The sequence below is a fragment of the Phaethon aethereus genome, assembly GCF_964289735.1.
Source record: "Phaethon aethereus genome assembly, chromosome: 12".
Taxonomy (NCBI): domain Eukaryota; kingdom Metazoa; phylum Chordata; class Aves; order Phaethontiformes; family Phaethontidae; genus Phaethon; species Phaethon aethereus.
The window spans coordinates 15,191,856-15,213,332 of NC_138588.1; the positions used below are offsets into that span (position 1 = coordinate 15,191,856).

The 21,477-nt window shown below is 37.9% G+C and overlaps 1 protein-coding gene across 1 annotated transcript in view; it reads left to right on the forward strand.

Annotated features, from left to right (window-relative positions):
• Window positions 1-21,477, forward strand: part of TEX9 (testis expressed 9) — a gene marked incomplete at its 5' end in the record, with an annotated part of 54,298 nt that overhangs the window by 23,206 nt on the left and 9,615 nt on the right. Inside the window, 8 exons of the mRNA XM_082005075.1 lie at window positions 6,525-6,797; window positions 6,925-7,016; window positions 7,984-8,047; window positions 9,582-9,652; window positions 13,344-13,392; window positions 14,372-14,457; window positions 15,957-16,132; window positions 19,990-20,072. Of these exons, the coding sequence (XP_081861201.1) occupies window positions 6,525-6,797; window positions 6,925-7,016; window positions 7,984-8,047; window positions 9,582-9,652; window positions 13,344-13,392; window positions 14,372-14,457; window positions 15,957-16,132; window positions 19,990-20,072 (894 nt within the window). The remainder of the gene's footprint in view (window positions 1-6,524; window positions 6,798-6,924; window positions 7,017-7,983; window positions 8,048-9,581; window positions 9,653-13,343; window positions 13,393-14,371; window positions 14,458-15,956; window positions 16,133-19,989; window positions 20,073-21,477) is intronic.

The following is a 21,477-nucleotide window of genomic DNA, read 5'->3' on the forward strand; positions in this document are numbered from 1 at the left end:
TAATTTTGAAAGACCTCATCTGCATGCACCCTTGATATGCATGCTCAAATATACATGTGGCAAGCCCCATGAAAGTAACAGTATAAAAAAGTGTTTTCTAAATGAATTTTACCCTATGTAGCAGAACATAATCTCCCAAGTGAAGAGGAATTGGATACAAGTGACAACACACCTATGCGAATAAAATATTCATGAAAAGGGCCGAAAAGCATTTGGCTCTTTCAGGCTCTAGAGTTTTTGGTACTAAATACACAATTGGATTTCTTACTGACAACTGCATGGATAGGAACAATAAATGCAGGCCAGTAATGAAGGCTGTGATGAACAGAAATAGCATGGATAGATTTGCAGTTGCTCCTGTTGTAACTGCGGGGCTCTGCATCTAGGTGACAAGACTGTTTCTTTTTCAAAATCTGCCGTGTCAATAGCATGCCTCTCTGTTGAAAAGTGAGTGATTTCTTCTTAAAAGCATCTTGTTACCTCTCTGAAATTTAAGTGAGATGGGGTTGTTTTCTTCACATGTGAAGTGACAGTCTTTAGGAGCCCCAGTGATCAAATACAGGGAAAACTATTTAGCCCAATTTTATTTCTAGTTTTCATTAAGTAAAATGAAACCTGGGGAGAAGGAGTCACTGATTTGTTTCAGTTTATGTAGCCTTTGTCTGAAATAGGATGAAGAAATAATCTCATTTAGGAAAAAACCTGTATAGTTCCAGAACAGACCAATGAACATTTGAAAAAACTATCTGGTAGTAGGGTCTAAGGGAATGATTTTGGTCTCTGGATGACATGCAAAATTCTTTCTTTTTTCCTAATGTAACTTCACTCATGACAGACAGTATTTCAGGTAGGAAATGGTATAAGATTTCTAGTTTCAGTAAAATGAATTACTACTTTGTAGCTTTGGGAACAAGCCAGAAAAACAGCATTTGTATCTGTTGCAGCTGCCCTTTAAGGGTACCCTCCATTGGAAAATGTTGAGTCTTATACAGTAGGAGGAATTTCCATCATCAGTGAAGGTTATTTCCCTTTTACTTTGACATTGCTATGTTCTGAAATCCTCTGAACCACTGTACTGGAGGACCATGTGCTTTTTTATTAATTTTGAATGTGGCAGGCTGGTGCATTGATAAACTAACAACTTCTGTTTTTTTTCCAAAAATACCAGCTACTACTACAATGAAAAATCATACAATTGTCATAACAACTTAGTAATATTGCAGTGGCCACTTTGAAGAGTGGTCTGAAGAGCATTTGCCAAACCTTTTGATCCCTAGTAATCAGAACAGAAGTGCCCAAAATCCAAAGATTAAAGGATTAGGCCTCAAGAAAGACTTGTGGTATTTCAAGAAAATGTGACTGATGCTCACCACTTATTTTTTACAGTGCTGATGAGATTTAGTGTTTAAGGTCCTTTCCTGTTCAGACATAAAAGCTGCTGTAATCAGAGTATTACTAGGGAAAACTACTCTGGTTGGGGATTCAATATGTTTAAATTGTTGAGCCAAGGTTATTGTTTGGATTAGGTTAGGAAGGATGACACTGAAATAAGTAAGCCCCAATAGTGCAGCGAAGCAGAGAAGAACAAAGAAAAATGTTTGTATTTTTAAATAGCAATCTGGATAGCCTAAGTATACTGGTTATAGCTATATATAAAAAAATGTAGGCTAGCCTAGAAACTAGGTATTGTAGATGTCTACACAGCTACTAGAAACAGAATAAAAATTTCCAGTGCACTGAAATCCATACGAAAGCAAAACTGGAGACACTGGAGATGGAAGAGACTTATTAGGTCAGTTTGCCCATCCCCCATCCCCACTGTCCCTCAAAATCTGCCTGCTCTGTTCCCACACACCTCCCCGACTTCTGCCACGCAAAACTTGACACAAGCAACTAACATCCATCAGGGTCATTTGCTAGAAAACAAAAGATATCAGGCTATACTGGTGGTAAACCAGCCTAGGATATTTGTCAGTAAGGTCTGTGGATTTTTTGCAGATTTCATATACCCAAACAGCTAGCAGCTCTTTTATGAGAAAGACACTTGGTCGTCTTTGTATTTTACAGAGCCGTTAGAGACACATGAGAAAATACCAGCACAAAAATACATTCCGATATACAATCATGCCATTTCAAACATCATTGGATTATTATTACTGATTAGGGGGAAAAAATCCAACAGCTGTTTGGGGAATTCCCTCGACGTCTGGATTATTGATTTAATAGCTACACATTGTCTAGATCCTACCAATCCACTAATGCTTGAAAATTCTGTATATGAGTTTACATTATTTTTTTTCTTATCATTGCACAAAAATTACGTATTTTAGTCTGATTCTAAGGTGAATTCAAGATTAGCTGTTACTTCCACTCCACACAATAGGAATATGAAATAGCAATTTTATCTTTTTAAGCAAAAACTAAGATGAGTAGTTAGAGCTAAAAAAAAAAAATCCAAGTTTTCAGAAAGCTGCTAAGTATTAAATTTCACTTACAATTCATTCCAAAATTCTGCTCTTCTCTCTCTTCCCTCCAGGAAATTGGAACTAGAAAAACGAAGCAGAAATTTAAGGTAGGGAAACTATTCAACTGTGAAGGGGCTGTAATTGATACAGTTGCTTAGGTTACAGTGGTATGCTTTGGATGCAAGTTTGACATCCTCTCTGGTACATTTAGAACAAACAAATAAACAAACAATTGCCTGTTACTTTTAAATTCTTTGCCTTCATCTGTGAGTGCTGCAGTCAGCCTGTCTCTGGTTTACCTCCTTATGACTGGGTTCAGCCTGCACAGGCTGTGGTTGTTGTTCTGCATGAGGCTCCCTGTGCATGCCCTGCTTGTGAAGCACACTGATAAGAGGCATGTTGTGAACGGCAGTTTATGTTACGTGGACCACAATATGGCAGCACTGTGTGGCACACTGTTGCAACGGAGGCAGCCCTGGTGGTAACACAGATCTCCTTTGAGTGTGGATCGGATTGGTTTGGATTCTTGTGCCTAAAAACACGGGTGTTGACTGAGAAAAGCACCAGCGTTCAGGCCTGAGAGTGTAAATGTGGTGCAGTAAACAGTCTCTCCATGACTGCTTAACCTAGAGCAGGGTAGTCTAAGCAGTACAGACTGTCCTGGTCAAATAAACTAGTGTACAAGGAAGAAACATTGAAACATCCCTCTTTCCCAGGATGGAGGATACAGCAGGCAGCAGCAAGTCCTGTAAAAGACTTTGGCTTCTAGAGGTGGAATCAACACAGGTAATATTTTACTACAGGCCTCTCTCATATATATAAGTTTAATTGAATATCGTTCTACCACATACCAAAGGCAATATATAAGCCTTAACATGATTCTTGGTCTAAAAATGGTAAGCATTTTTACATATATGATGCTATTTATTTGTTTAGCATGGGCCTTATTTAAAAACAAAAAACAAAAAACAAAAGAACAAAAACTTAATCAAGGGTATCAGCTGTTGGCTGTTTGGCTTGATACATTTGCAATGATTTTTATGGAAGAAAATGTAGTCCTAAACCACTTTTATTCCTCTGTTTCTGACAAGTAATGTGATATACAGTGAAACCCTGTTGGCTGTTGATAGTATTCTAGGTCTCTACTCAATGTCACAACTTCTGTAAGAAGCATGGAAAACTCTGTATAATGAATCTTTAAGCCAGTAAGAAGATGTGTCCAAAAGTGTAAAGATAATAGCTTAATATAAAAATCTCATGCTTTTACATTTTTATCGGGGGACAAAAGGGAGATCTCAAAATTTGTGCCTGCAGAAGGAAGAGGGCCATAGGCAACAATTAAATAACGCATGTTGTTCAGTCTAATCAAAGGTAAACAATGCACATTGATCCTCAGGGCTCTTCTGCAATAAACTATTCTAACATCATACCTATGCACACCTTTCTGTCCTGAGCCACTCCTACCAGCTATACTGATTGAGCTCTTTTGTTCTGTGATCTACCTCCTCCTTCACTGGAAGAGAAGCAAAGGCAATGCAGTGAACCACTTCATTTGGAACCTAACATTTCTGTTAGAGCTATTTAGGTCTGGGATCTTATAATCCTCAAAAAACCAAAAATTGAAACACTTGGAAAATACAGAATGATGATGCACTACTCTAATCATGGAGGCTTCAAGCAATAGGTCCCAAGTACAGTGTATTATGATCACAAACATCGACCTGTTTGAAATCTGCATCTAATCTGATGTACGCTTTGTTTCAAAATGACAAAAACATTTTGATTTCACAGTCATGATGTTTGAGTCAACTTTTAAAAAATTATTAACTGGAAAATGCGTATCTGCTAACAAATAATGTTGGCTAAATCTTATACCACAACAATGCTACGCTTTCAAATGCTTTTTCGTTCAGATAAATACTGAGATAAATTTTCCTAGCTCCTTATGTATCTTGCTATTGGTTGTCATCTCTAATATAAGCCTATTCTCTACCCAGTTACCAACTATGTATTAGAGAATTAACCACAACTGTTAAGGTCCCATCAGGTCAACTTTAAAGTGGTAAAACCTTAATGGAGTAAGGGATCAAGAATATAACAAAATCTCTTATTTCTGTTTTCTATGTCTCTGGAGAAATACTTTAAAGTTCACTAAGAAATACTTATCAAAAATACTAATCTTTTCATATTATTTCAAATATAGGTAGTTGAATTTTAAATCCAGTTGATACAATATTTCAATAAAATAAACCATATTAAATAAATCATGTTGTGGATCTTACAAAAATTGTGCAAATCTGCAACCCTAATATATATGTATGTTATTATCACCAGAGGATTCTGAACAAGAAGAACCTTGCATTGCTGTGTTTGTTAACACATTTAATCATTTATGATATAATAAATTACCTCTCTTTTGTTTATTAAGACTTAGCTAAAAGCTGGCTGAAAAAACAGTGGCTCTAATCTCTCTAATCTCAAGCAGTGATTTTGTTGCCTCAGTATCTAACTAGCAGAGATCCTCTATCCAATACTTTTGGCATTTTTAAGGTGTCATGATCATGTCAAGCTGTATTGGACAAGAATTTTAAAAACAGTAACAATATTACTAAGACGGTATTTTAGTTCTGCAAAAAGAAATAGTACTTTCCTTTTGAAAAAAAAAAATTGTTGCTGTTTGGAAAGAGCATGTTTCTCCTTGTAGCTGTCATCCTGCCAACCTTGTTTCCATTCTCTGGCTCCTCTGTTTCTCTTAAAATCCCCCAGAACCTCAATAAACCTCACTAGGGAGGTTTCTAAAACCTCGCTTTGGTTATGCTGCTTTAATCTCCCATGGAATCTACAATTTTTTTCTTAACAAAATCTGTCTTTCCCCCGTGGAGGTTTGGTTTCTACTATTGACCTCGCCCTTTCTTGTTTCTTCAAATCAAAAATGCAACTGATGGAGTTAAATTCTGCATATCTTTTTTTGAAAGGCCACCATTAACCTTTTGCTATTCTTATTAGTAAAAAAGATTTAAAAGTTATCATAGTGGACTGACTTCTTGTCTGACAATTTTTTCAAAATCTCTGTAACTTTTTTCATAGGCTCGCTCTTTCCCCCCTTTGTGTCAATACCTTTGTATCAACATTACTCTTAAGCACTTTCATTTTCTATATTGATATTTCTATTTTTTGCCTTCCACTAATCACATTTATCCTGTCTTTCATTTCACCTCCATTTATCCCATTACACTGCATGTCTCAGTACTCAAAGTTAATCTCTTCCAAGCATTTCTTCTGTTTTGCAACTGATACTTCTGCAGAATTCCTTTAACTATGCACAGACCTTCTACTTCCAGTCAGCTAAGCCCTTCTGATTTCCCCTGTGCAAATCTTATACGGTCCATGTAACTCAGGGTATACATTACTCTTGTTATATAGATACTCACCTACCTATATCGGCGCAGGATGCCAAGGGTCATTGTCACATAGAGAGGCAGTGTCCATTAGAAACCTGGGAAAGGAAACCAGAGTGAATGAGCAGGTGAGTGGGAGAGGGACGGATGAGAGAGGGATCGGGGATGTGGGTGACTGGGAAGGAGAAACACTGCAAAATCAAACAGTGCGGGGGCAAGGGACAAGGCTAAAAACAGCCAACAATCACAGAAAACTGGGAACAGAAAATGCAGAGAGACGACAGCACAAGACAGCCAGCAGTAAATAGGGTGGAACAGTTGCCATAATGCTGCAAATGTCTAATACACGTAGATGAAGGGATGGTGGCAGCACAATATGTAGCAAGGCCAAAAGGCTCAAACAGAAGGGTTGTAATAAATGTTTCTTACAATAAGTTTAATGCCACCTCGGACCTTATCACTTTGCCCTCACCCAAACCCACAGCGGCCCAGCACCATGCCAGGAGCAGGCTGATCCCTGGCCTTTGGTCAGCGGTCCTGGACACCCCTGTGCCCTTGGACTGCACCTGCTGTCACAGAGGTCCTGACATGGCATCACTCTGGCACCAAACTGTGTAAGGGAAACGGGGACGAAGCGTTTCAGCTTCCCACTGCCCCGCAGCAAGGGCTGAACCGTGGCTGTTCCTCTCCTCCACACCCAGCAGCGCCAGGAGGCTTGGCCAGGGCTACAGGCCGCGGTGGGGAGGAAAGCAACCCGCGTGGGCGGCCGTCCCTCGGCCCCACGGCGGAGCAGGCGACGGAGGCAGAACCGGCACCACAGCGGCGGCTGCCGGTTGCCCTGGCGAAGGAGACGCCACGCAGAAGTCTCCGCGCGAACAAAATGGCGGCGGGCGGCGGCGGCGGTGGGGTCCGGCGGGACGGGGTCCTGCCCGGGGTAAGGCTGTGGCTCGGGCACGGGGAGACGAGGCGGTGGGGACGGGGGCTGGGGGGCAGAGGAAAGGGGCGCGGGGCAGGGTGGTTGTGGCGTGCCCGCTCCGCACAGTAACTCATCCTCGCTGCAGGTGCGGAGACCGCCCGGCGGCCCCCTGCCGTCCGCCGCCGCGGGGACCGGCGTGGTGAACGGCGCCTTGCTGGCCAAGGAGGAGGAGTACAAGTAAGGAGGCGGCCGGGGGCGGCGGCGGCGGCGGCCAGGCCCTGTCACCTCAGCGTTACCCCGGTCGCTGCTGGCCGTTCTAACGGAGCTGAGAGTTAATGCCTTGTATCAGAGTCCCTCAGCCAGTTCCCCCAAAGCGTACAGACCTGCGTACCAAAAGCAATGTCTCGACTTTCCCCCGCGCGGTACAGTCTTCCTGCCGCCGTTCTACACAGGCGCCTGAGGGCAGGCTGGGCGCTGCCCTAGGCCTCGCTGCGATCCCGCAGCATTGGGCATTCGGTTCTTCCGCATTTAAAACACTGACATTACTTTTATATTACGAATATATAAGTGCTTAAGCCTGCTAAAAAATAAATCTTAAAAGCTCTAAAGCTTGTGACAAGCGCAGTGAAAGCCCATTTAAAAGTACTCTCCTACCTGTCAGTTCTCAGACCCTGTGAATGGTGAGGATGTACAAGGAGCCATGTCTCAAACCCAGTCACACTGCATGAAAAGCTGTAAAGTGAAGCGTGCAAGAACACAAGCTTATTTTAACCTGTACACATGTATAGCGACACATTCTAGTTATGTGATCAAGTAATGTCATTGTACACGACTCCTTCCCCAGCTCCTGTGGCTAGGTATACCTAAAGTAAGGACTGTGTTAAAAACAGAAAGAGTTAAGGAAATAAAGAAGTAAAATATGTATTAAGCAATGACATGTCCAAAAACTAGGACACCCTTTACCTCTCAGAATTATAATCTAAACCTTACTTTTGATGGGTAGAAGTGTTTTATTGCTATTGATTTGACAGAAACCCAGGAAATTGTTGAAACTTAGATTTTTTAATACCCTGAAGTACATTTCGGTGTTTCTTCATAGGATTTATTAAAATTTCACTTAGTTCAGGCAGAGATACTGTCATGCTTACATTTATTTATTTTAAATCTTTCAAAAACTCCATGACCAGCATTCTTACTCTTTCAGGCGACTGAATGCAGAATTAGAAGCAAAAACAGAAAAGCTGGTGCGTGAGGCTGAAGAATTAATGGTGAGTAGGTTATTCAGGCCGTTACATAACTTAGCCTTGGTTCACATGCACACAGGGTCAAATTTCAAAAGAAATTATTTAGACCATGACAACTAAAAGTATTTTGGTTTCAAATGCAATCTAAGCTTTTCATTTATTTTTTTCAAAATTGTAAACTTCTACTAAAAACACATCCAGAAGTAGTTTTTATATAATTTCATCAGGTAGGTAGATGTTCACATAGATGCGTGGAGCATTTGTGCAGATAAATACATAAAAACACATTAAAAAAACCTGTTTATGATGTTTAAGAGAAGTATCTGTAGGTGATTTTATGTCTCAAATACTAAAAAAAGTTAGTATTTGAAAACCAGATACTGTTGCAATAACATCCTAGTGAAATAGCATCTACATTGCTCAAGTTGAAAGAAATACAAAGAACAACCACTATAAATAGAAAATATGTAGTTACTAAGAAGGAAACTTTCTTAAAACAGAAAAATTTCCTGTTTATTGTCAGTATTATCTCTTAATATTGGTGTGTCTGTGTACCAGATACAGTCAAGTTTTTATATGAAAGTCGGACAAATTAAAAAAGGGAATGGGGAGGTATGGTTTATACCCAAAACAGTTTGGAGAAGGTGTTCTGTTCAAATAAATAAGGCTTAAATATCAAATTATTAAGTCTTCTGGAAAGCTATATTTATATGCACTTTTCCTACTGTTGAAACTTCATTTTTATGTCCTGTGAAAACATATTCTTATCTTGAGCTGTGGCGAGCTGAGGCTAACTGCTTGGCATTTGAACAGAAGCAGATGAAGCGTCCAAAATAGCATCTACTCTCTTTCCTTTAAAAAACAGCAATAAAATACCCACTTTTTTTTTTCCTTCTCTAAATACGGCAGAAGATCACATATTCTTAGGATACTTAATATACCACATGGCACTGCCAGATTGTACAGATATACATTTAACAACAAAAGAAAAACAGTCTAAGTTTTTTAACAAACAAACAAAAAATACCACCAAACAGGACAATGGCATTTTGTTCTGGATAAGGCTTTCTAGCTGTAACTTAGCAACATAGAAGCTATCTGAACATTCAGACTGAATTGTTCTCTAAAGTACATACACCTTATCAGTGTCCAATTGTGATCATATTGCATGAATAAAGATTTATTTTTAAGGCTTATTGCACAATATGCAAAATTGAAAATTTGTTCCACCTATTGTGCATTTGCTACTCCTGTATTTCAGAGAAAAAGGAGGCAGGGTAACAGCATCTTAGATGACATTAAGCTGGGCAAAAGTTTTACAGGCAAAAGGCAATTACATGTTGTGGAGCAGAAATAAATGTTGGGGGATAGCAATGGCATTTTAATTTTTAGTCATCTTTTCCTGTGTTTTAGAAGTTTTTTTCCACAGTGGACTATATTTTCCATTCTTTTCCATAGTAGACTATGGTTGTTGTGATCTGTGATTTAAGAATATGTACTTAATCTTGAATGGATTATATTCCTGGCAAATGGATGACTTTTTTTTTTTTTAATAAAGAAAGGCCAACAGGAGATACTGTCTAGGCCAGTTTCAGTACAGACTAAGTCATGTGAAGACAACAGACAGAGGTATGTGCTTTACAACTGCTGCATATAATTTGTGGGGAATCTTTCACACTGATCCTGTACACCCTGACTTGCGCCCTAGTCACGGTCCTGTTTTATCTATCTTTGCAGCATGCTAAATTGGTAGAGTCTAAATTTTTTCCTATAATTTAAAAAAAATGATACCAAGTAAACATTGTTCCTTGTTATTTGAAGGAAGTCTGAATTTTGCTGAAATGTTTTATCTAGGATGCTGAGTAGTGTTGACATCTGTAAAAAAAGCAAGGTAAGGTAACAGGCTTCTTTGCAGGACAAAACTGTAGACACTCAGCGGTAGATGGTTTTTAACCAGTTCAGCTGATAAAGTGAAGCAGTAGATACTGGTTCACATTTAACTTGCCCTAAATGTTCCTGGGACAGGAAGTGCATGATAAAAAACCCAAACGACAAACACACACAAAAACCTAAGAGAGACAAACATTCAGCTGCCACCCTCTGGAACCTGGATATCATTACACTTCTGAGGCCGACATACCTTTGGCCTGTATGACCATACGTATGGCTGTGGGGTTTGGCCTGTATGTTCAAACCCGTTAGCTCTAGAGTGGATACATAGCCGTATTTACTTAGTTGTTCAAGGGTTTGTGTATTGATAGTACAGGAAGTGGGTGAATTTAAGATAGACTAATACATAGTTTATCAAGGACCTGATCTGGTAGGTTCCTAAATTTATGATGCCACTAACCTGGATAACAAAGATACAGGGCCAGACTACAAGGTGCTTCGAATGTTAAGCTGCAGTTGGGAAACTGTTTTGAAATAGTATATATGAAAGACTGCTAGAGATGATCAAATAGTTGCTTTTGTGCAGAGTAAAGCAAAAACAAAAAGTGAGTTTTTTTGTGAATGTGAAAGGGTTTTTCAGTACACAGAAGGGTGTGACAAGAAGTCTGTGATCGAAGCCGGGCTATACTAGCAAAAGTTTGCTACTATAGTTAAAATTATTCCTGAGTTATTTTAAAGCTGTATCTGTCAGTTGTAGAGGGGGAAAAAAAGACCCAAATCAAAAAACCCCTCCATGTGTTATCAGTATAGTCATGCTTTGCAAACAAATTCTGGATCTTGCTTTAGTTTTATGTTCTGTTAGGTGGATTTTGAACAGTAGACAGAAGATTTTTAAGAACTTCAAACTGGAGTTAAGGTATAGGGCTGTTTGAAGTACGTATATACACACACACATAGATGAAGTAATGTGATTGGAGGATTCAGCCCCACAAAGGGTGTTAACAGGTTTGATGGTATATATTTGAAATAAATGAGAGTGTTGGAAGAATTAAAAAAGAAATTGGCAATTAGCATGTCAGAGTAGCAGCTGATCTACTGATTACCGACATAAATTAAAACACCTTAAAACCACCACAGTCTGTGTTCTGATAAACATTTATGTGCGAGAAGAATTGTAATCTCATGCTGTAGTGAACAAAATTAGAGATCTGTGCTAAGAATTAGGCACACTGATTATCCATGAGTGAACATTGAGGCCGTTCAATTAGATTAGTTCCAAGTGTTTAATATTTAAATAAAAAAAAATAATTCAAAATTGTGGAAGCAGGCCATAAATCTAAAGGAAGCGCTTGAGATATTTTTGAAATATCCATTTGAAATTTCCATTGATTCCTTTAAGAAGAATGAACACTAAAGCAACTGGAAAGAAAGAGAGACATTGAAGCAAAGAAAGAGGTAGTATCAGGGTGAGGGGGCAGAAAGACAGCTTGAGAGAAAAAAAAAGAGTAAGCAAAGTTAAAAAAAAGGCAACAAATATTTTAAGTCACTCTCCAAGTCAGTGTATGTTTTAAAATAAGTCGCTCTGGAGGTTTCGTGGCATTACTTTTGCATAGGAGCTTGAATTACTTGAGTTACGTAGAGACAAAGCAGCTCCAGTGACACTACATTGAAATCAGCTTTTGTTTACACTTTCACTCTTCAGAGCATTGCCAGGCTCATGGCGATGGGAACCGTGTGCGCATGGGCAAGCACTCCATAGGCTTTGAATAGGCTTAGCGAACACAAAGGGTTTGCTCATGCACATGCATCTCTTGTTTACATGCAGAGATGGAATTGTTAAACATTAGCTTCTGTTTCAGTGTTGCCACAATCCTCTAGCTACTTATTTGTATACCTTTTCATAATTTACGCATTAATTTCACTTACCAAACAAGGATAGAACTGTATTATGAGGTTTTAAAAATGAGTTGTCATGTATGGGGAAAAGGAAAGAAACCATTAAGTTTGAGGAATTTAGTGAACCATGAGGAGTTTGTTTTGTTTTGCTTCGTTTGTTTTTTAAAAAAGGCGGCCCTGAAACAACAGTTATAGTAGAAACAAATTAGTCTATTGATGGAAAGAACATTATTGTCTTCTTGAGTATAGAAAGTGTTGTATTTTCATATTTTTTAGAATAACATATAACTGCTATTTCTGTGGCAGCAAATCCTCACCCTCTGCATGCTTCTAAAGCTAGCCAATAGGAAGGAAGCATGAGGAAAATAGGCTAAATAGACAAAAACTAATCATCCTATTCTTGAAGTCTGTTGCCAACCACACACAGATGATTTCTCCAGGTTTTTTTTGGATTAATAAAATCTGGAGCTTTGTGCAGATAATTCTTGTTGATGAATGGATGTCTGTGAAATTTTTAAAGGCAAGATCTAAACATTTGCTCAAATCAGCTGGGCAAAAAAATTGAGGTGACTTGGCGTGCCTGAAATTTAAATTTTATTCCAAATCTTTTTTAAAGCCAGCATTTTAGTTGAAGTAAAAAATTATAAAGGGTAGTGCAAAAAGTAGCCTTTCAGTGCAATGACCAAGATTCACGTATCTCATTCTGAAAACAAAAAAGTTGCATATATGACAAGAAGCTTGACCTGAATAGTACACAGCATGCTAAAACTTTCTGAGTGTTGCCAGCAGATTTTAAAAATAATCATTTAACCTGAAGTTCAGTTACTTAAGAAGCCTCGTTTTCAGCCAAATAAGCAGATAAGAAAGCTGCTTTTTTTATTCCTGTTTTTTTAATCTGTAAAATGGATACAATATTTGTAATATGTATTTCAGAGAAAATGTTGATTAATTTATGAATTGCTCCCACCTCATATTCACTTGATAGTCCCTGTCAATTGATTTGACAACAGTCAATCTGAGCATGCAATTGCACTCCCTCTTAGGATGTAGAAGACACTGGGTTTTATCTTCATTTTCTTTGTATTAATTCAGGGATTTGTATGTCAGGTAGGCGTATTAACCACTGAGCTGTTGGTGATCTTTGGTAATGGACTGTCAGTCTCTCTTGTTGAAGCTGGTAATACTCTGAATACTGGCTAAGTATTCCCTGGTACAGGGACTCATTGATCTAATAAGCCAGTAGTTGCAGCAGTTGCCTGAATTGCAAGAGATGAGATTCAGATTCTGGTATATAAGTAGACTATTGTATTAGATACCCTAGACCCATCAGGTGATATAGTTAGCAAATGAGGTAGAATGGAGAGACAGCGAATGAGACTGAATTTATGATTGAACTTAGTATGTTCCCACCTTAACTATACTGTTTATTCTAGTCATAGAAAATGTTCTTCTCCTGACTGATGAGGAGGTTGAATTTTTATTGTAAAATACTTATTTTGTTATACATGTTCAGTGATTCTTTTTTCTTCTGCAGAGGTCTGCTCTGTCCTGAAGTGTTGTCTCTTACAGACTCACATGCCAAGGTATCAAAGTCAAAACTGTCCTGGTTAATTTATCTTCTAGTATAATTTCCACATATTGCTTCTGGTTTTGAGGCTGTGCTAAACTGGGGACTTACATGGGTGGGAAGCCAAAAGGAAATGATGTTCAAAGCAGTGCTACAGGGACGGTGTTACCAGGGTTCCTCAGTGCCACTGGTGGTGAAGTGAACTTGCATCGTGTTTAATTTTTGTGTTCTAAGTTTCCTCATCTGTAAAGTATTGGCAGAACTGTTCAGTGTTTTGAACATCAAATAAAGAATTCCAAGAGCAAAATATTAGAACATAATTAATTTCTTCCTTTTTCCCCTTCCTTCCCCCACCAGTATAATACTAAAGGCAGTACTACTGTCTTCTAGGTGTAATAATGAACGAGTAGTCAAAATAACTGAATACAGGAAGGGAAATACAATTACATTGAGTCTTTCAGGAGGTGATCTAAAGCTTCCAAAATACTGTCTTCAGTTATTTATCAGAATATGGTAGAAAAAAGCCTAATTTTTGAAGGGTATTTGAGTGGAAGTAACAAAAATATTGTTAGACCTTCCTTCTACAGGGAATTTATAAGATTAAAATAATGCAAAAAAATAGCATGTTTTTGAAGGTATGATAAGCATTTTTTCAAAGAAATGCACTCTGTTGACAGTCCAATAGTTAATATCTTCATAATGCATGTGATGCAATGCCTTGCATGAGCATGAATTTATTATGTGTGCAAAAACTCCTACAAGCAAATGACTATTGGATGTGTTATAATTTGAGGATACGGACATGAAAGTTGCAAGATAAAGACAAGTGCAAATGAAACTGGAAAACTGTGCTTTGAAAGTCTGAAAAACATACTTTGAAAAGTATCCTTCAGTCTGAATGTATGAAAAAAAAAAAACCCAACACGAAAACCACTAGAAAAAAGTAATTCCTAACTAATTAAAAACCTCCACTACTTTCTGAAAAAAATTTGTAGCCAGCAAACAAGAAGAAATGTGCTTCCATGCTTATGGCTCAGAACAGACCGGACTCTGGAAGTAAGGGAAAAAGAACAACTTCAAGGTATATTATAATAATCTCCTTTTGTTTGTAATAAAATATGTTAGTTGCTATTTTTGTCTATTAGGTTATTTTTATTCATGTATGCTTCTACATTTATATATATTTGTATAAATAAATGTATCAAATTTTTGGTCCTCCTCAGTAAGCTCCACCATGTAGCTATCTGTTTACTCGTGGAGAGCACAAAAAGTTTTAGGCAATATATGTGATTAATATTGCAACACTGAAACTGTTGCTTCCTGTTCAAGCACTTCTCAAGGCTGACAGTTAAACTGTTAAATCCTACAGGGGAAGGATGCCTAATGAGCATGCATGTGGGAGATATATCATCTGAGGCAACACGAGAGAGCACACTTAAGTGGTGCACTCACTTGTGATCAGACTTCTGATGGGAAACATGAGGCCCTCGAGGGTCTTCCCTATTTTGGTGAATTTTGGGCTCACAGGACAAGAGAGTTGCTAATAGTACCACAGCTTTCAGGGGTTTCAAGCTGAAAAGCTTCAGCTCTGTAGATCACAAAATTCAAGGTCGTAAAAGCAAGACATTGAGATATGGACAAAGAGAAAAGAAATGCATAAAATCCTGGGTGGAAATTAAAACTGCCACAGGATATGCTCAAATACCAAAATAGGATGAAAATTGTCTGCAAGGTGGCAGAACACAGAACTGACACAGGCCGAGGTTGTCTTTCAGGACTTGGGCGTCACTTGTGAACCCCTTGGACCTCCACTGGGCAGCTCAGGGGAAGCTGTAATGCAGGCACCACATCATGAGATTTAGAAGTGCAGATACAGGACCTGCAGGGTGAACCCAAAGTTGTGGGAGAAAGTCGGCAGCTAGAAGGAGTTTGGAGGCTGCACTGGGTTGAGGATATATTGGAATAAGAACTTGGGAGATCCTGTGGGAACTAATGTAATCTTTTTATAAAAGAAAGCTGAGGAGATACCCCGTGTAGCAGATGTGTCACATACCTTGTGTTTTGGTTTTATGAAAACTTTGGTATCTAGCATCAATTAAGTTTCCTAGACTAGGCATAAAGACACAGATATTGTGGTAGTGAGGTAGGAGTATAGCTAGAGAGGACAGAGTTCTAGAAAAGTTGTCATGCAAGGGGGAAAAATAGCAGAATTTAAGGCAGAGGACAGTAGCTAAAGGCAAGAGAACATTCCTCTGTTTCTTTCTTTTACTCTGATTTAGTTACAAAGTTGTTGGATGAGAAGACCATGCCAAAATCTTCTCAGTAGAAAATGGTACTGTTTCTCTGCCTCCTACATTATAACATGTAAAATCCGGTAATTGTTTATGTGGAATGTGGTAAAGGTATCTTACATAAAGAAAATGAGAAATTCCAATCAATGCATCTTTCATACAAATGCAAGCAATGAAATTACATTAGGTAAATAACCCTGTATACTCTTAAAAATAGCAAATATGCTATATTTTTGTAATTTTTTTTTTTAATTAGAAATTTAACATCTAGGGTTTGGGTTTTTTTTAGTTCAAAAATAAGAAACCTAGAAGTACACAGTGCTGATGATGTTGCAGTACTGGAAGATTGCATAGATTTTTCTTTAGCAAAAACAAGCAAAACTGAAGAAAAACTAGAGAGAGGAGGCTTACCAAGTTGTCTAGATGATGATATTATTCCAAGCGTTGGAAATAAAATTGGAGCAGGTAAGTTTCCTCCCATGGTTAAGTACTTTTATTCTTACTTCCTGACTGTTAGAAATGGGTTCTCCTTGGGAAAAAAAAAAAAAAAGTTTCTGTAGGAATTACAAGGAATGTTCTAAAGCCTTTTAAGTTAAAGGAAAAGAAAAGGAAGGTTTTTCTTCTTTATGTAGTCCTAGAGGAAGATCAGGTCACATATCATGGAAAAAGTGAATTTTTGTCTTGATTTCCACCTTTGTAGGAAGACATTTGGATGGCTAGATATGTTGAATATGTACATAACATTTGATTAATTTCACTGGGGAAATAGAAATACATGATGCTAAAGTTTTATTTCCAAAAAGATGAGCTTCAGTACTTCGCACAGATTCAGCCTTTGAAGGACAAAGCCTTTCCTCAGATCAGTGCTGTGGATCTTAGTAAGTGGCTTAAATGAAGTAACATTTTGGCTACAGTGCTTGAATGAAATTCCTCCAGATACTTTCCCTCTCCAAATGGTGTGTTTATGTTTGTCCTAGAAATACGGTAGGAAAGGGGATTGCAGCATTTGCCAGTGAAGTTAAAGGCATGATGCACATCTGTCTTCTTGGCTCTGGTGTGATAAAAGTGGGTTTATGTAGTTCCTTACAATGCTAAAGCAAACATGAAGTCAGATCCACTGCAGTAATACAAAGTGCCCAAAACCTCTTCTTTTAATCGAACAGCTTGATGTCAACAAGCATACCAACAGAGAACTAGCTTGATTTCCAACCTCATGTAATTCTGGGCAAGTCTTCTGTTAGTAAGTCTCCCAAAGCAGATCCTCGGATATCTTTTTATAGTTCTTGTTCCTGAACTAAAAAGAAATTGCTTTGGACTGCATTTGGAAGCTTACACCAAATAAATTCACAGTAACTCAAGAAGAGCTGGTGTCTAGTAATCAGATCTTGTGGACCAAGGGCATGTATTTGAGTGTTGAGAATTGTTTCAGTAATGATAAAATGAAATGAAAATACTCTGGATTGATTTTGGCTTTTTAAATTTGATATTGACTATTTAGAACACTCTAGGCCTCCTTAATATGCTAAATAAGTTATTGCAGAGCATGCTAGTAGTGTCAAATTCGCAGAACAGTTACAGTTTTCACAAGGAAGTAGCTGTGGGTACCAAATAGGTCCTATTACAGAGTGGGCTGATCCCTTAGTGGAAATCTCCTAGTAAAGGATTCCTTAGATTTATGTGCCTGTTGGACTTTTTAGGCCAACATGCTGATAAGGTTCCATAGCATTGTCCTTTCTCTGAGCTTCTCACAGCGCTCTTGCAGGACTTCAGTTCAATATCTTTATGTCATGATCACAGGTTATCACAGTACAGCCATTTTTCTGCCAACACAGTAGCTTACGGATTATTTTTCTGAGGGGCTGTTTTTGTGGGTTATAACTCAACACTGCAGTAACAAGCAACGATGAAATCACATAGACATGTAGAAGGCTGAAGATGAAGGTCTATTTTTATCTAATAGACCCTCACACGTATGGACAAAATAACTGAAGACGTTGTCACGCTTCATGTTAATCTTCAGATTATCTCAGAAGTTCAAGACCTTTTTTTTTTTTTTTTTTTTTTTTTGGTAGGGTATCGCAACCCCTCAGATGTCCTTTTCTTATTTACTATTCCCTCAACTGTTGGTTACTTTATAACCAAGCCAAATGATACCCCCCCCAGCCTCATCAGGTGATAAAAATTGACCAATTAGGAAGCTACTTGTTTAATTATTTTTACCTCCTGTGAGAATTCAAACTAATTTTGGATTCTAGCCACCTCTTAAGGCTGATCTGGTTCTAGTTGTGCTCTTGGATTTTCAACAAGATTTGCTATTAAGTGCTCTTAATGACACAGAGCTGCCTAAGGCAGAAGAGAAGTTGTTTGTGGACTAGTAACTGAGTAAAAGAGGAAACAAAATGCTAAAAAGAAACAACCAGTTTTTGCAAGTAGTGGTATAGTTCTAGAGTGATCTGTAATGGAGCTTATGTTGTTCAATATACAGAAAATTAATCTGGAAAAAAGGAACGCTATCTGTTAAAGAAATTTGTATATGAAACAATGATTCTAGGATAGTCAAAGCTGACATTGAAGTGTTGTAGAAGAATCTCGTAGTACTGAGTGAGGTGATAGAATGGAGGTTTATGTTCACCATTAAAGAGTGCAAAGTAATGCCGACAGAAAAAACAACTCCAATTACATCTACTTCTGAGTGGGGTTGTTCAGTTATTACTAATTAAGGCATCTCCAAATAGCATAAGCCTGCTGCTTGTTTACAGTGGGCAGGGCAAATTGATTGTTAGAAATCGTTCAGAAGATAACAGAAAGCACAATATTGTACTGTTATCATTATGCTATTATATAATTGATGCTACCCCTCTTGAGTATGACACATGGTTCTAGACACCCCATCTCAAAACCAGGATGTAGAACTAGGAAAGCTACAAAAAAGAGTGCATAGTAGCAATTAGAAGCGTGGAACAACTTGAATTTGAATCTTGAATTTGAAAACAAAACAATTGAGGGCAATATGAAAGACTCTGTAATGAAAACAGTAATGGTAAAGGGAAAGCTATCTTTTTGTAATGCACTAGTAAATGCCACATTAAATTGGATTTAAAGCAAGCTATACAAAGTGGTTTTTTTTCACATAATGCATAATTAAATTAGCCAACTCATTGCCACAGGATATTGTGAATGCCAAACTACAATACATTTTATGAAGAAAATCAAACAACTTAGAAGTACATGAAAAAGAGTATTAAACTTGATGGCTTTAATATGGTCTCCATCTTAGGATAGCCACTAGCTGCTGGAAGCTAGCAAGGATATAACAGGGGGGGAAAAGTCAGTCTGTGTCTTATTTTTTCATGGTGTCTTCCTAAATCCTACTTATTATTGGCCTCTGCAGAATTGCAGCTTAAGCTGCATTTGACAGTTGATAAGGGAAGGTGGGTGAAATAAAAAGAATTCCTTTTACAGCAGAGGAGCACATGTACCCATCCATCCTTTCACGTTCAGCTCCAGATACTCTTCCTCCACTTAATTTTTTTCCCCTTGTACCTACTGTGAATAATGGTTATTCCTGTGTTGCTCAACTTGATCCTCGTACTGTTTCCATGCTTTGTGCCTGTTCAGGGGGAGTTCCTTGTGAATGATCTGGGGAAAGGGTGGGGAACAGGGAGTAAACGAGCGTACTGTTCACACACAGCTTGTTTTGTTGTGACAGTAGTATGTTTCTTAGCTGTCCAAGAGCAAGGAAGTACTTCATTTAGAAAAAAAATCTGATTAAATTGGTTTAATTTTAAACTATTAATTGAATAATGTTAGCAGTGTACTTGAAAAAAGCACAGACTACTGTGTGGGCGGGGTATTCACCTATTAGGAGGGTTTTGCAGTCTACATTTAATTCCTTGTGAGCAGTTTAAAACTAGTTTGGGTGTAACTACACAAGTTACAGCTACAGATTGATTGTAATGTAGACATTCCCTACAATATAGTTTTTTTGACTTTAGTCTCAAGGAATGCTGTGATGTATAGTGTTATGTGATGAAAGTTTCCAATAAGTTTCAATTTTAAGAATTATGAGTCTCTTACATTTTAAAGATGTCTAGTTCACTCATTAAAAGGAAAAATCTATATAAAACTTTGCCTAAGAATGAGAAACTTGCAACATTTATTTAGAAATCTGTGTTTTTATTTGCCTATTTGTCTTTAATACAAAAAATGTAGTGTGTTTTTAAAAACAAGATGAAAGTCAGTGCTTACATCAGTCTTGCTTCTTTTCTGCATTGAATAATGAGTACTTGTGGATATTAAATGTTAACTTTTTATGTTCACAGAAGCTGAAATCAGATTTCTTAAGGCAAAGTTACGTGTTATGCAGGAAGAGCTGAATAGCGCATTGTGTGAATGCAGGAAAAAGGTAGGAGCTGAGGTTTTTTATCTCTACTAATAGAGTAGGTTCTCCTTCAAGAAATAATCACAACAGAATTCCTCTCACTTTTCCTTTTCAAGTGTTAAGAGCTAAGGTTCTATTTTTTCAAATTTCCTAAGAATTTAGAGTCAAGAATAGCAATTTCTGTATAAATGTGACCTTGGGCTAAAAGCTTGTGAAATATACTTAATGGAAAAGAATTTGATGCAGGAAAGAACCACTGGGAATGAAGACTTGCCCCAGCTGTAGGGACACTGTGGTGCTGCAGGGTGCCCTAGGCATCACTGCTGGGAAGGAGAGCATTTCCAGAGCCTGAGAAAAAGGAGGAGGATACGGTAGCAGTCAAATCCAGATTTGGGTATACAAAGAGAAGATTGAGTGGCGCCCAGAGCTGGGTGATGGGAGGAGAGGGATGTTTAGGGCAGAATGAAATTAAAAAAGCTTGCAAAATTTAGTCAGGTGCTTTAGGTGTCCTTGGTGGAAAAAACTCTGGAAACCACTGATCCGTGATCCACTTTAAGGGGACTGTTGTGATCAAAACAGAAATCAGGCTTTCTCCGTTCTCAAGATTACACTTGCTGCAAAGGACTGTGTTTGGAATTATATATTTGGGCAGATCAGACTGAAGTTAAGGCAATATGAAGCTCCACTGGTATTTTAGAGTGTACTACAAGTGAATTTTATGATCTGCACTGTCTGGCAATATGTTTTCAGTTGATGCTCAAACATCTCTTGAACTGTAAAATCTTAAATAGTTTGTGTCTGTCTGCCAGAGGGATCACATCTTTTTCATGCATTTGTAATCAAGCAAGGCTTTTGAACTAACTTTCCATTTTACACAATTAGATTATTCTTGGTTATGGTCTTTTCACTTCAGAAGGCCTTTTTCCACCTACTCCCCAGGCCCAGATCTGATGATGACATTCAGAACATATGGCAAACCACCTATGTGTTTTCTCTCCAGCTTTTAGTGTAGAATTAAGGAGCAGGGTGATATTAAATACGTTTTTAAGATCGGTACCTGGAGAAGATCTTTAGAAGGAATTAGATTTTTATATTTTGTATCTGTACTTTACTTCATTCTTGTCAATACAGTTGTTTCTGCATTTCAATACTTTTTATGCTGTGATCAGAAGAAAGTTGTTACATTAGATTTTAATGAAATTTTCATTTTCCAATCAAATAAAATTTTGTCAGTAGCTATTGAACTTCATCATTTCGTGCCAGAAGTACTGCAGATTTCAGTTACTATAGCTGATGACAGAAGACAACCTTATACCTAATCTTGTCCTGCTCCCATAGCACTCAGTATGTAAATGTATCATTTTGGGTACTAGTTTCTCTGGTGAGTAATTAACTTTGTTACATTCAGAAGTTCACAAAAATTTCATAT